Below are 15,808 nucleotides of genomic sequence, written 5' to 3'. Positions count from 1 at the left end.
TCGCATAGCTCCGCCCCGTCACATGGTGCCAATCAGCCAATGAGGTGGCTGGAATCGGCAATGGAGCTCAGACAGCAGAAGAACATCCACAGTGCACCATGGGAGAAGACCAGCGGCAGCCATCATGGAAAGAAGATTTTTTTTAAAGTTGCTGAACGGGGATTCAGGTAAGGGAATTTTTTTTTTTTTTTAATAACACCTGGCAGCAGTATTCTTTTACAGGTACTGGGCAAAAAAAAAAATTTACTTTAGGCGTGGGACAACCCCTTTAATTCCTATAGAACCTGGGGGTGCATGCCATCGAGACCCAGTGACTTGTCTATTTTAATCTTTAAGACAGCGCTGCACTAATTCCTGGGTTAGACTGTTGCTATTTAGTGGAGTTTACTTTATAACTTTGCATCTCATCTGACATTTAATTTTACTCTGTGAAAACACTGGAGAAAAAACTATTTAATAGATTTGCTTTCTCCTACATTATTTATTAAAGGGCCAACACTTATTAAAGGGTCTCTCTGTCTCCATGATTGCTGCTTTTATCAGGTTTTTAACATATTTTTCCTTATCGGTTTTTAGTGCTTTTCTACCTTCTTGTTTTAGTAGTTTAAATGCTTTATTTTTGTGTTTATTGCCCCCTTTACATCTTTATTAAGCCACATGGGGTTTCTCCTAACCCTTTTATTCCTGTAAGGTATGAACTTCTCACAGCAAGTAATTAGGGTGTTTTAATTGTTTCCCATTTATTGTCTGTACTCTTATTTCACATTCCCTCCATAAGTGATCATTTAAACCAAATAATTAGTGAATAAGCCAACAAAGATTTTTATGCATGCAGAAAATGAACAAAAAGTGAGCTACTTATCATTTGCTGTGTTTACACTGAACTGTTATCATTCATTTTCGTTTGTTTGAACAATTTCTGAACCGATACCCATTACGTATTAAAGGGCCTTAAGTGAGGGGGCTACAGTGACAGGAACATAGGCGGGGGTAGGATACAATAATCAACTTGCACTCAAATGATACAATTCTGATGTAAAACACACCAGATAATAAATCACCTATATTGGCACCAAAATCATCTTCGCTTCCTTGTATCGTAGCTTGTGACGATCAGTCAGGCTCCCTAACAATGCACCATGCTAGCCATATGAGGTCGACTTCACTGTTTAGCTCCGTTGTAACATAATGCAAACCAAATGCAATGTCGGGTAGGTAGACAAGTAGAAATGCCAGTGCTCAGACTACTTCTAGAAATGTAAGTCCACTTCTTTAAATTAAGACCTTTTCATGTAAAAACATTCAAGCATCTTAACCCTTTCCAATCCACTGGCTGACGTCTAAAGACATTATGATTTAAGGCTGTACAGCTCCGATGTTGGAAGATGTCCGGTGGGGTTCTCTTACTGTATATTGCCAGCCTCTCTGCTCTCAGAGCCTATCCAACGTGTCACCTCATGCAGTACTGGCTTTAGCCAGCATATTGCACCGTTGTAAAATGGCAGAAAAAGAGTAAGCCCCATAGGAAAACCAGGATAGAAATTGGATTGGAAAGGGTTAAGGTAATCCCAAGCGCAATACAAGAAATGAATCCATTTGAAAATTCTCACATCCTTCTTCCAGAAATGTTTCGTTTCTGCATCTAAACTTGGGCTTCTGCTGACCCACTTTGAGGTATGATGTCAGGTGCAGACAGATGCAGAATAAGAAATTGAAGTTCAGCTCTTCCCTTCTAGAAAGCTAAAATCATTGTCAATGAAAAGGCACAAAAGGTGCAGCCGGGTTCATGGACAGCACTGCTGCTTGCAGACCAGACGGACATCAGATGCTTTAGGGGTCCAGCTGAAAGCGAGATTCCTCCGATATCCCATACTGCTCCAAAGGATCCTACATGCACAAGACAATGTGAGCATCTCATCAGACAGAAGATTTGGAACATACCTTGTTGCTTCCATCTGCTTCACTCACCTTCCCACTGATCTTCGCAATTTCAGTCCTATAAAACAGGAGACTTCTCCTCATGAACTCATAGCTGAAACAACAATAAGCGCTTGATAAGGCTCTTCTCTTACTGTGTTAATGGCTTCTATTAAACCCTCGCTGTACGTGTAACGGAGGTTTTGGCATCAGCTTAACTGCGAATGAAAGGCTATTGACTAGATCATGATATATGCATTAAACGGCCGATAGTGGAATCTGTCAGCCGGGGACATCTAGGCATTTAATTACAGGTTGTACAGTTCACTTCACTACCCCATCCAGGGCAGAGAAAGGCGCATCTGTGATGGGTACAGGCCAATGGATCCTCCAGCTGAGGCAACTGATATGTGACAGCAGCCTCCTCACCCTGTACACCAATTATCACAAAAAATAACCAAGGTTTGCTAAACATAGCCTAATAGAATAAATAGACAACAGAACAAAGAATATTTTGTGCATCTGCAATTTTCATGTGCTTATTTAAAAACAGGAAAAAAAAATGGTATCTTACATATTGAAGAAAACAAAATCCCTTTAATCCCACGATCCAAAACGAACAATAGTCTAGCAAAATGATCTAAAGCAGAAGACGGAGCAGAAGTTAGCCTTTTACTGTTGTGCTGCCTTCCTTGGGGTTCTATTCTTGAAAGGGGTGTCCTGGTTACCAAACAAGCCCCTTCAGTAGCACTGCCCACATGAAAACAAACTGAAGTATACTTACCCCTCCGCAGCTGCCAGGATTCAGCACTGCGGTCACGGCGATTGTTGTGACAGGTCATAGGAAATCAGGTGACCGCTGCAGCGTCATGTTCCTGATCACCAGGCATCATGGCGCTCAGGAGGTAAGCACCGATGCCAGGAGAACGAGCCAACAAAAAACTGTTGATGTGCACACTTTTAGTCTTTTCATCAGACACAGTATAACAAAATATCTGAAGACGTACACACATGGCGTGATTAATCTGCATTTCTTTACACAGGGCGACCGTTAAGCCAGTTGTCCCAAAGAAGATCGCTACTGTGTTTTTACACGGGAGCGATAGTCGATGAATGGAGGAAAGGTATGCCAGAGATCTCTTCTTCCATTCACAGTAATCAGGCAGTTGTTCACGGACGGCTGCATAAAATCACTGAACATTCAGTTGTTGGCCATGTTTATACTGAGCGATTAATGTTTAGTTTAGCATGATCCAACAAGTAACTAATGCCCTATTTAGATGGGACGAGCCATTGGGCAAACTATGGCTGACCGCTCATCCCAGTGATGCTCGCTTTGTGCTGTTGCACAGGAGCTAGCATCTTTTAAAACGCCGCCGGCATGGAGGTGGGGGGCCGGGAACGTCCTCCCCCCACCGCCTCCATTCACTGTAAGCAGACTGGTTAAGAACTGACCGACTGCTGTTTACACGGAACAGCTTGTCGCCTCCTTGTCTGCATGCATTTACAAAGGATGATTATCATTCAGATTCCTGCGGGAATTTGAACAATTCTGAACAATAGTCATCTCAAGTATTTAAATGATACCATAATAGTTGTGTTCTCGTCCCTCCCTATGGTGCCCCACCCGGTTTGCCTTCTGATAAATGATTTCTACATCAAATTTCCTATTGCCTGTGTTCCCCAACCCCTGCACCTCCTGTACCACCCTCAACCCATTTGTGTCTAACCCAATGTACCTCACATTGTAATTGTTGTATTGTTTTGCATTTATCCATGCCTGAAAGCGCTGCGGAATAAGTTGGCGCTATACAAATAAAGATTATTATTATTGTGTACTGAAGGGCCCCACATCTTTAATATAAGATGAGAGTTGTATTGCCTCTAAATGAATGTCTGTTCACAAACCCGGTACTCCCAGTATCCCTGCCCCGGATACTGCAGAGCCCCCGTGCCCCCAGTATCCCTGCCCCGGATACTGCAGAGCCCCCGTGCCCCCAGTATCCCTGCCCCCAGATATTGCAGAGACCCGGTGCCCCCAGTATCCCTGCTCCAGATATTGCAGAGATCCGGTGCCCCCAGTATCCCTGCTCCAGATATTGCAGAGATCCGGTGCCCTCAGTATCCCTGCCCCGGGTACTGCAGAGGTCTGTTTAGACCCGGTACTCCCAGTATCCCTGGCCCGGATACTGCAGAGCCCCCGTACCCCCAGTATCCCTGCCCCCAGATATTGCAGAGACCCGATGCCCCCAGTATCCCTGGTCCAGATATTGCAGAGATCCGGTGCCCTCAGTAACCCTGCCCAGGGTACTGCAGACGTCTGTTTAGACCTAGTACCCCCAATATCCCTGCCCCGGGTACCCTGCCCCAGATACTGCAGAGGTCTGTTCACAGACTTAGTACCCGCACCACCCCTGCCCCGATACTGCACAGACCCGATGCCCCCACTATCCCTGCCCCGGATATTGCAGAGGTCTGTTCAGAGACCTGGTGCTCCAACTATCCCTGCCCCAGATACTGCAGAGGTCTGTTCAGAGACCTGGTGCTCCAACTATCCCTGCCCCGGATACTGCAGAGGTCTGTTCAGAGACCTGGTGCTCCAACTATCCCTGCCCCAGATACTGCAGAGGTCTGTTCAGAGACCTGGTGCTCCAACTATCCCTGCCCCGGATACTGCAGAGGTCTGTTCAGAGACCTGGTGCTCCAACTATCCCTGCCCCAGATACTGCAGAGGTCTGTTCAGAGACCTGGTGCTCCAACTATCCCTGTCCCGGATACTGCAGGGGTCTGTTCAGAGACCTGGTGCTCCAACTATCCCTGTCCCGGATACTGCACGGGTCTGTTCAGAGACCTGGTGCTCCAACTATCCCTGCCCCGGATACTGCAGAGGTCTCTTCAGAGACCTGGTGCTCCAAGTATCCCTGCCCTGGATAATGCAGAGGTCTGTTCAGAGACCTGGTGCTCCAACTATCCCTGCCCCGGATACTACAGAGGTCTGTTCAGAGACCTGGTGCTCCAACTATCCCTGGTCCGGATATTGCAGACGTCTGTTCAGAGACCTGGTGCTCCGACTATCCCTGCCTCGGATACTGCAGAGGTCTGTTCAGAGACCTGGTGCTCCAACTATCCCTGGTCCGGATATTGCAGACGTCTGTTCAGAGACCTGGTGCTCCGACTAACCCTGCCCCGGATACTGCAGAGGTCTGTTCAGAGACCTGGTGCTCCAACTATCCCTGCCCGGATACTGCAGAGGTCTGTTCAGAGACCTGGTGCTCCAACTATCCCTGCCCGGTATACTGCAGAGGTCTGTTCAGAGACCTGGTGCTCCAACTATCCCTGCCCCGGTTACTGCAGAGGTCTGTTCAGAGACCTGGTGCTCCAACTATCCCTGGTCCGGATACTGCAAAGGTCTGTTCAGAGTCCTGGTGGTCCAACTATCCCTGCCCCGGATACTGCAGAGGTCTGTTCAGAGTCCTGGTGCTCCAACTATCCCTGCCCCGGATACTGCAGACGTCTGTTCAGAGACCTGGCGCTCCAACTATCCCTGCCTCGGATACTGCAGACGTCTCTTCAGAGACCTGGTGCTTCAACTATCCCTGCCCGGTATACTGCAGAGGTCTGTTCAGAGCCCTGGTGCTCCAACTATCCCTGGTCCGGATACTGCAGAGGTCTGTTTAGAGACCTGGTGCTCCAACTATCCCTGCTCCGAATACTGCAGAGGTCTGTTTAGAGACCTGGTGCTCCAACTATCCCTGCCTTGGTTACTGCAGAGGTCTGTTCAGAGACCTGGTGCTCCAACTATCCCTGCCCCGGATACTGCAGAGGTCTGTTCAGAGACCTGGTGCTCCAACTATCCCTGCCCCGGATACTGCAGAGGTCTGTTCAGAGACCTGGTGCTCCAACTATCCCTACCCCGGATACTGCAGAGGTCTGTTCAGAGACCTGGTGCTCCAACTATCCCTGTCCCGGATACTGCACGGGTCTGTTCAGAGACCTGGTGCTCCAACTATCCCTGCCCCGGATACTGCAGAGGTTATGACCCACCAGCAATCCTTCTGAGAGGTTTAGTCGTGACTTCAAAGTATCAAACATTCTTATACATTTGTCTTCCAGCGGCCTCAGGTCTCCAAAAGAATTAGGCCTCATGTCCACGGGGAAAATCAGGCCCGCTACGGATTCTACATGTAGAATCTGCAGCGGGTCCCTCCTGCCCCGCGGACATGAGCGCTGAAAATAAGAATTTAAAAGAATTTACTCATCCGGCGCGGGCGGGGAAAGTCTTCTCTTCCTCACGGCCGGATCTTCTTTTTCGGCCGGCGGATGAACACGTCACGGCGCCGGGCACATCCGCCGAGCCGAAGCAAGAAAGATGCGGCCGTGAGGAAGAGAAGACCTTCCCGGTCCGCGCCGGATGAGTAAAATGGAGCATGGTCCAGATTTTTTCATGCTCCATTTTTTTTTAAATCCCTTTTATTGACCATCCGCGGGTATTTATCTACCCTGCGGGTGGTCAATGCATCCCTATGGGGTGCGGATCCGCGGGCAGGAGAAGAGTCAAAATCTGCTGCGGATTTTAATTCTTCTTTTGCCCGTGGACATGAGCCCTTAACCCCTTAACGACCAGCCCATAGTGTTTTTACGTCCTCCCGAAGTGGGCTCTATTCTCTGAGGACGTAAAAACATGCTTCCTGCAGAGAATAGTGCCCCTCGGGCTGTGGACGTGACAGCTCCATGCTGTCGGTGTCCGCAGGTAGCTGACAGCATGGAGCTGTCATCCCGGGCTGTTCGGAGCCCCCCCCGGCATTGCGATCGGCGCTATGCAATGGATAGCGCCGATCGCAAAAAAAGTAAATAAAAGTACATAAAAGTTAAAGATTCAGCTGCTCTGATGGATCGGATCCATCGGAGCAGCTGAAATTACTCACCGAGGTCTGGCACGCTGCTCCCCGCTCTCCTGCCGCTCCGGGGCCCGAAGCCGGTCTTCTGCGCATGCGCGCCAGGCGGCATTACGTCAGCCGCATGCGCAGAAGGCCCAACGGCGCGGGAGATTTAAAATCTCCTGGCTCCCGTCTCCTGTAGGTAGCCGGGAGGCAGGAGATGTCAGCGGGGACTGCGGTGAGCGGTCCCCGGTACCGCGATCGCCGTTATCCAATGGTTAGCGGCGATCGCGAAAAAGTTAAAAAAAAGTTTTAAAAAAGTCAGTTTCACCTCCCCTCATGGATCGGATCCATGAGGGGAGGTGAAAATACTCACCCCCAGTCCTCAGCGGTGTCCCGATGTCCCGGGACCCGAATCCCCGTCTGCGCATGCGCGCCCGATGATTGACATCGGGCGCGTGCACAGACGGGCTCGAGCCCCGGGAAATTTAAAATCCCTCTGCTTCTGGCTGCCATGTGTAGCTAGGAGCAGAGAGATTATACCGGGGACATGATCACTGTCATCCAATGGATGACAGTGATCATGTAAAGTGAGAAAAAAGTGTAAAAAAGTTAAAAAAAAAAAGTAAAAAAAAAGTTTTTAAAAGTTTAAAAAGCGTACGTTTCATCTCCCCTCATGGATCATATCCGTGAGGGAGGATGAAAGTACGTACCTAAGGCCCCCAGATTTATCCGCGGACCTTACCACAGCTTCTGCACACGCGCCCGTCGCCAAAATGGCGGGCGCATGCGCAAAAGCTGTGGATTGCCAGGATAATTTAAATTCTCCCTGCTCCTGGCTACAAAACGTAGCCAAGAGCATGGAGATTTAATGGGGGTCCGCGGTGAGCGGTTCCTGGTCACGTGTTCGCCATTATCCAATAATGGCGATCACGTAACAGTAAAAAAAAAAATTTGAAGTTTCATCTCCCCTCACTGATGCGATCGGTGAGAGGAGATGAAACGTTTTACCGGAGGCCTGCGTATTTGAATCCCGACGCGATCTTCCTCCGTGGACCTTCCAGGATTCTGCACATGCGATTGCCGGCAAAAAGCCGGACACATGCGCAGGAGTCAGGGAGCCCAGGAAATTTAAAATCTCCTTGCTCCCAGCGACCAACGGTCGCCGAGAGCCTGGAGCAGTGACGGGTGGCCTCGTTGAGCGGTCCCCGGTCACGTGATAAAAAGGTAGCGATCTACCTTTGGCCGGTCTCACATGACCGCATAGGAATGACGGATTCCGCATGCGTCTGATCCGCGGTAATACGCAGATCAATCGCATTGGATTACACAATTCCGCTCACATTAGCGGGTCAGAATTGCGTAATCCACTCGCAGAAAAGAGAACGCAGCAGGTTCTATTTTACTGCGGATATCGGCAACATAGAGCCCATTGTGCGGATATACCCGCAGTCCATACGCAACTACATTGTATACGGGCTGCGGGTACCCGCGTCATCGCTAAGCGATGGTGCGGGAAATACAAACAAAGGTGTACTGTGCATGACCGCCTGTGTGAGTATGCAGTTATGCGCAGTACATTACGCAGCCGTACGCAGGGTCACAGCCGGGCTCACAGATGGGATCCGCTGTGGGCCTCCGCAAGCGGATTCCGCCTGCACCCGCGTGAGCCCGGCGTTATTCAGACCGCTACCTGTGATACGTATTTTACAAGAAGCCCCGGGAACGCTCGCTTTCCTGCAGTTCCAGGAGCACCTTGTTGAGCGCCTTCTGTGTGAGACCGCCGCACCTCATCAAGCTTACGGAGACTCACGGAACGCCACTTTTTACACCCCATACCCGCCACTGAGGTCATGAAATACCCCCAAAAAGCATGAGAGGAGGGGGGGGGGGGGATACCCGGTTTTATTGCCCCATGGGCCCATTCCAACCAGCCTCCGTAATTACCCCTGTCTTCGGAAATACTACACAGTTCACATTTTTACTTTTATCTAAGATTTGCGAACGCCAAAAAGGGCGCGGAGGGGGAGGGGGGGAATTTTTAGGGAGTCAATCTTTATTCTGTACAAATAAGCAATGGGGCCTGGAATTTATTCAGTTGTGCCCTAAAATCCAACAGGTGTTCCGTCCTTTATAGGCCTTGCCATGCGTCCTGTAAGTAGATTAGGGCCACAATGGGTATGTTTCTGAACTCGGGATAAACGGGGGTATCCATTTTGGGGTGAACGTCTTCATTCCTATGTGCACTGTACAAAAAAACTGTTTTTAAATTGAAAAAATTGCCAAAAAAATTGAAAATCGTAACTTTTTCCTTCTGCTTTGCTTAGATTCATTCAAATACTGTGGGGTCAAAATACGCAGTACACCCCTAGATGAATTCGTTAAGGGGTCTAGTTTTCAAAATGGGGTCATTTGAGGGGGTTCTTTATAGTTTTGGGTGCTCAATGGCTCTATAAGTGGGCAATGGGGCCTGAAATTTATTCAGTGGTACCCTGAAATCCAACGGGTATTCCTTTCATTGTAGGCCTAGCCATGGGTCCTGTAAGTCTATTAGGGCCACAATGGGTATGTTTCTGAACACGGGACAAACAGGGGTATCCATTTTGGGGTGAAAGCCTTCATTTATATGTGTGCTGTACAAAAAAAACTGTTTTTAAATTGACACAATAGCCCAAAAAATGAAAATCCTATTTTTTTCCTTTTGCTTTGCTTAAATTTATTCAAAAACTGTGGGGTCAAAATATGCAGTACATCCCTAGATAAATTCGTTAAGGGGTCTAGTTTTCAAAATGGGGTCATTTGTGGGGGTTCTATATGGTTTTGGGCGCTCAAGAACTCTACAAGTGGGCAATGGGGCCTAAAAGGACTTCAAGCAAAATCTATGTTCTGAAAGCCACCAATTACTCCTTTTATTTTGGGCCCCGTTGTGCATGCGGACATAAGATTAGGGCCACAATGGGTATATTTCTGAAAACAGCACAAACAGGGGTATCCATTTTGGGGTGTAAGTCTTCCTTCATATGTGTGCTGTACAAAAAAAGCTGTTTTTAAAATGACAGAATTGCCAAAAAAACAAAAATCCACATTTTTTCCTTTTGCTTTGCTTGAATTTATTCAAAAACTATGGGGTCAAAATGCGCAGTACACCCCTAGATAAATTCGTTAAGGAGTCTAGTTTTCAAAATGGGGTCATTTGTGGGGGTTCTCTATGGTTTTGGGCGCTCAAGAACTCTACAAGTGGGCAATGGGGCCTAAAAGGACTTCAAGCAAAATTTGTGTTCCGAAAGCCACCGGTCGCTCCTTTCATTTTGGGCTCCGTTGTGTATCCAGACATAAGATTAGGGCCACAATGGGTATGTCTCTGAACACGGGACAAACAGGGGTATCCATTTTTGGGTGCAAGTCTTCCTTCATATGTGTGCTGTACAAAAAAAGCTGTTTTTAAAATGACAGAATTGCCGAAAAAACGAAAATCACAATTTTTTCCTTTTGCTTGGTTTGAATTCATTCAAAAACTGTGGGGTCAAAATATGCAGTACACCCCTAGATAAATTCCTTAAGGGGTCTAGTTTTCAAAATGGGGTCATTTGTGGGGGTTTTCTATGGTTTTGGGCGCTCAAGAACTCTACATGTGTGCTATGGGGCCTAAAAGGACTTGAAGCAAAATTTCTGTTTTGAAAGACACTGACTACTCCTTTCATTTTGGGCCCCGTTGTGGACTCAGATATAACAATAGGGCCACAATGGGTATATTTCTGGACACGGGAGAAATAGGGGTATCCACTTTGGGGTGTAAATCCTGATTTTCATGTAAACTATAGGAAAAAAATATGTCTTTAAAATGACAGATTTGCAAAAATATGAAATTTTACTTTTTCTCCTCTAAATTGAATTAATTCCTGAAAAAAAACTGTTGGGTCAAAATACTCATGACACCCCTCAGTGAATACATTAAGGGGTGTAGTTTTTAAAATGAGGTCATTTGGGGGGGTATCTATTATTCTGACACTCATGAGCCTTTCCAATCTCGGCTTGGTATAGGAAAACAAAGTGTTCCTCAAAATGCTAAAAAGTAATGTTAAATTTGTACGTCTCCTAAATAGTTAAAAAAAAACGAAAGTTTTTCCAATGTGCGCCCAAAATAAAGTAAACGGGTGGAAATATAAATCTTAGCAAAAATTTCTATATTATGTTTGCACATATTTAAGATATTGCAGTTGGAAATGTGAAAAAATGACGATTTTTTCAAAATTTTCCCAATTTTGGCGCTTTTAATAAATAAACACAATTTCTATCGGTCTATTTTTTCCGCCTAAATGAAGCACAACATGTGGCGAAAAAACAATGTCAGAATCGCTTGGATATGCAAAACCTTTCTGGTGTTTTTCCATGTTAAAGTGACACATGTCAGATTTGCAAAATTTGGCCTGGTCATTAAGGCGCAAACAGGCTTGGTCACTAAGGGGTTAAAGTTGCCTTTTAATGTAGCAACCTTCAAATGTACTACATTGTGTCCTCGGTCACAGAAATGTTCAGCCACAGGAGAACGAGGCCTGTCTTCCTTTAAAGGAAAGCAATCGCCTCTGAATGAAGTTTTGGCGCTGGTCAGACAGGGATGTATATTTTTTTATATCTATCAGCTCCCGCTCTGTCTGAGAATCTGAGTCTTCTAGACAGCTGTACACGATTTTTGGACCATGCATGGACTTCAGCAGTGGACAGTGGGACTGTTTTGTCTGGGAGCCACAGAATGTTATAACATTCTGTGGCTCCCAGACAAAACAGTAAGAATGACATGAAGTTTGTCTTAATTCTAGTTTTCGTAAAGTTGCTAACAAAAGTCTAATAGTTCATCCAACACTTTAGTACTCACCTGGCATTAGTCAGTGCTTCCACCCACTCATCACGCTGCTCCTGACCGCTGCACTCAAATGTGTAGCGCCTGTCCGGCTCATCGATGAAGGCTAGAGAGAAAGAAAAACCTTCAGAAACAAGACGCTGACCTTCCGAAAGCGGATATCAGGCACGGCGGACGGTGAGGGGGGGGGGGGAGACAACAATACAGGACGGACGGCGGGAGAACAACAATACAGGACGGACGGCGGGAGAACAACAATACAGGACATACATATGGAGAAGCTCGTCTCCTCCTCCTTCTTCACCACACAGTGTTCCAACAGCAGCGCACCAATCGGCTGCAATTAAAGAAAGAAAAGGATTTTCAGGGGGTTCCGTCCGTCACAGAAGCTCTCTGGCATCGCTTATCCCCAAGATGGTGATGTGCGGCACAGGGAGGCAAGAATTTCCATGTCTACCGTGTGCCAGTAATGCCTTCACCCACCTCCTCGGCGTCGGCCCGGAAGTAGAACAGGAAATTGACAACCAGTTTCACTAGACGCTTCTTCAGCGCTGCAGGGAGAGAAGACGCCGTTAGTCACCGAACACACTTCACAGGTAGAAAGCTGTTTCTGCTACATAAGAGGTGCAGATGACATAGTACGAGGGGCTGACAGTAGGGGGAGACACTGGATAGCAGCAGCATGTCTGCAGGGAGATGGCCGTTAAATAGCACATGGACCTCTTGCTGCCTGAAGCAGCGATACCGGACATCTCCGGGAAGGTCTTAATCAGAAACCACCTCTCTGCGGGGATGGGAGGGGGGGACACCAATCCACACCCGCTGCAGACAGAATAGCAGCGTCCCATCGCCCTCCACCAGCCAGGTAGGAAGGGGGAGAACTCCTTTCTCCCCCACTGGCTGGATAAGGCGAGACTTACGCTCTTCCCACTGGCCGGGTAACGTTGGGGGGTGTTACACTCTTCCCTCCCGCACCGGCTGGGTGGGAATTACGCTCCTCCCACCGGCCGGGCAGAGGTTGGGGGGAGTGGGTGACGCTCCTCCCACCGGCCGGGCAGAGGGGGGAGTGGGTGACGCTCCTCCCCCGCAGGCCGGGCAGAGGTTGGGGGGAGTGGGTGACGCTCCTCCCCCGCAGGCCGGGCAGAGGTTGGGGGGAGTGGGTGACGCTCCTACCCCGCAGGCCGGGCAGAGGTTGGGGGGAGTGGGTGACGCTCCTCCCCCGCAGGCCGGGCAGAGGTTGGGGGGAGTGGGTGACGCTCCTCCCCCGCAGGCCGGGCAGAGGTTGGGGGGAGTGGGTGACGCTCCTCCCCCGCAGGCCGGGCAGAGGTTGGGGGGAGTGGGTGACGCTCCTCCCCCGCAGGCCGGGCAGAGGTTGGGGGGAGTGGGTGACGCTCCTCCCCCGCAGGCCGGGCAGAGGTTGGGGGGAGTGGGTGACGCTCCTCCCCCGCAGGCCGGGCAGAGGTTGGGGGGAGTGGGTGACGCTCCTCCCCCGCAGGCCGGGCAGAGGTTGGGGGGAGTGGGTGACGCTCCTCCCCCGCAGGCCGGGCAGAGGTTGGGGGGAGTGGGTGACGCTCCTCCCCCGCAGGCCGGGCAGAGTGGGGGGGGCGCTCCTCCCCCACAGGCCGGGCAGAGTGGGGGGGGGCGCTCCTCCCCCACAGGCCGGGCAGAGTGGGGGGGGGGCGCTCCTCCCCCACAGGCCGGGCAGAGTGGGGGGGGGGGCGCTCCTCCCCCACAGGCCGGGCAGAGGGGGGGGGGGCGCTCCTCCCCCACAGGCCGGGCAGAGGTGGGGTGGCGCTCCTCCCCCACAGGCCGGGCAGAGGTGGGGTATCGCTCCTCCCCCACAGGCCGGGCAGAGGTGGGGTGGCGCTCCTCCCCCACAGGCCGGGCAGAGGTGGGGTGGCGCTCCTCTCCCACAGGCCGGGCAGAGGTGGGGTGGCGCTCCTCTCCCACAGGCCGGGCAGAGGTGGGGTGGCGCTCCTCTCCCACAGGCCGGGCAGAGGTGGGGTGGCGCTCCTCTCCCACAGGTCGGGCAGAGGGGGTGACGCTCCTCCCCCACAGGCCAAGCAGAGGTTGGGGGGGTGACGCTCCTCCCCCACAGGCCAGGCAGAGGTGGGGGGGCGCTCCTCCCCCACAGGCCGGGCAGAGGTTGGGGGGAGTGGGTGACGCTCCTGCCCCACAGGCGGGGCAGAGGTGGGGTGGTGCTCCTCCCCCACAGGTCGGGCAGAGGGGGTGACGCTCCTCCCACACAGGCCAGGCAGAGGTTGGGGGGGTGACGCTCCTCCCCCACAGGCCGGGCAGAGGGGGGGGGGGGGACGCTCCTCCCCCACAGGCCGGGCAGAGGGGGGGAGTGGGTGACGCTTCTGCCCCACAGGCGGGGCAGAGGTGGGGTGGCGCTCCTCCCCCACAGGTCGGGCAGAGTGGGTGACGCTCCTCCCCCACAGGCCGGGCAGAGGGGGGGGGGACGCTCCTCCCCCACAGGCCGGACAGGGGGGGGGGGAGACGCTCCTCCCCCACAGGCCGGGCAGGGGGGGGGGAGACGCTCCTCCCCCACAGGCCGGGCAGAGGGGGGGGGGGAGACGCTCCTTCCCCCGGCCGGGTAAAGGGGGTGACGCTCTTTCCCCCGGCCGGGTTAGAGGGGCTGGTGTTGCCCGCGGAGCTCCGGATTCCATCTACCGTACAACATATCACAGCACAGCGCGCTATTTTGTCCGGCATTTAACATAAGAGGAGCCGCCAGTAGGGGAGCCAGAGAGCCGGCCGGGACCCCGCGGTCACGTGTCAGAAAACCCCAGGAGTCCGTGCAGCTCACCGCTGCCCTTCTTCGGTCCCCTCATATTCAGCTCCGCCGCCTTCTCCGCCCGCTGCCGGGAGAGGGACAGCAGCTCCTTCTCGTTGTACCGCATCTCGAGGACATGGCCCGGTAACAGCGACCCCCGCCTTGCAGCGCCGGAAGTGAGCGCAGTGTTCGTAGCTATAAAGTTATTTTGATTGTGTCACTTCCGGCGACGTGAGAGGCACTTCCGGGGACAACGAGGAGGCGGGAGAGGTAAGCGGTGATACCGGACCATATGCTGGCGGCGGCCTCCTACCGAGCTCCGGGGAAGACAGCATGGGCTACGAGGGCGCCGTCCGTCTATCTCTGGCGCAAATCACCGTTTGCACAAAAATTTGAAGCTTTATTACGTCAGAAATAGATATAAAAAGTTTCCTAAGTGAGAGTTACTAGATGTGAGGAGGAGGCCGCGTGTGTGTGGTCTTCAGGGGGGAGGGGGCGCTGGTCTTAGGGGGCGCTGGCCCCTCGGGTCAGGGGTGGATGTGGCGCTGGTCTTAGGGGGCGCTGGCCCCTCGGGTCAGGGGTGGATGTGGCGCTGGTCTTAGGGGGCGCTGGACCCTCGGGTCAGGGGTGGATGTGGCGCTGGTCTTAGGGGGCGCTGGCCCCTCGGGTCACGGGTGGATGTGGCGCTGGTCTTAGTGGGCGCTGGATCCTCGGGTCACGGGTGGATGTGGCGCTGGTCTTAGGGGGCGCTGGCCCCTCGGGTCACGGGTGGATGTGGCGCTGGTCTTAGGGGGCGCTGGCCCCGCGGGTCACGGGTGGATGTGGCGCTGGTCTTAGGGGGCGCTGGACCCTCGGGTCACGGGTGGATGTGGCGCTGGTCTTAGGGGGCGCTGGACCCTCGGGTGACCGGTGGATGTGGCGCTGGTCTTAGGGGGCGCTGGCCCCTCGGGTCAGGGGTGGATGTGGCGCTGGTCTTAGGGGGCGCTGGCCCCTCGGGTCAGGGGTGGATGTGGCGCTGGTCTTAGGGGGCGCTGGCCCCTCGGGTCAGGGGTGGATGTGGCGCTGGTCTTAGGGGGCGCTGGCCCCTCGGGTCAGGGGTGGATGTGGCGCTGGTCTTAGGGGGCGCTGGCCCCTCGGGTCAGGGGTGGATGTGGCGCTGGTCTTAGGGGGCGCTGGCCCCTCGGGTCACGGGTGGATGTGGCGCTGGTCTTAGTGGGCGCTGGCCCCTCGGGTCAGGGGTGGATGTGGCGCTGGTCTTAGGGGGCGCTGGCCCCTCGGGTCAGGGGTGGATGTGGCGCTGGTCTTAGGGGGCGCTGGCCCCTCGGGTCAGGGGTGGATGTGGCGCTGGTCTTGGGGGGCGCTGGCCCCTCGGGTCAGGGG

General features: G+C 52.3%; 2 protein-coding genes across 3 annotated transcripts in view; one reads left to right on the top strand and one right to left on the bottom strand.

Moving 5' to 3' along the window:
- Nucleotides 1–798: 798 nt before the first annotated feature.
- Nucleotides 799–14,595, bottom strand: PLEKHJ1 (pleckstrin homology domain containing J1). 2 transcript variants are annotated; one of them, XM_066604589.1, is made up of 6 exons: nt 14,462–14,595; nt 12,136–12,203; nt 11,923–11,989; nt 11,668–11,758; nt 1,969–2,032; nt 799–1,887 (listed from the first exon to the last, which is right to left on the bottom strand). In XM_066604589.1, exons 1-6 carry the CDS (start codon nt 14,553–14,555, stop codon nt 1,831–1,833), a joined length of 441 nt encoding a protein of 146 aa, XP_066460686.1. In that variant the 5' UTR covers nt 14,556–14,595; the 3' UTR covers nt 799–1,830. The 2 variants fall into 2 exon arrangements, with proteins under 2 accessions (XP_066460686.1, XP_066460687.1); XM_066604590.1 differs by having other exon boundaries at nt 1,969–1,996.
- The window catches only part of SF3A2 (splicing factor 3a subunit 2), a 31,891-nt gene continuing 30,641 nt past the window's right edge, over nt 14,559–15,808 (top strand). Inside the window, exon 1 of the mRNA XM_066604588.1 lies at nt 14,559–14,698. The gene's annotated coding sequence lies outside the window, so the exon portion shown is untranslated. The remainder of the gene's footprint in view (nt 14,699–15,808) is intronic.

Source organism: Eleutherodactylus coqui, chromosome 5, assembly GCF_035609145.1.
Source record: "Eleutherodactylus coqui strain aEleCoq1 chromosome 5, aEleCoq1.hap1, whole genome shotgun sequence".
Lineage (NCBI taxonomy): Eukaryota > Metazoa > Chordata > Amphibia > Anura > Eleutherodactylidae > Eleutherodactylus > Eleutherodactylus coqui.
This window is presented reverse-complemented; position numbering and strand designations above follow the sequence as displayed.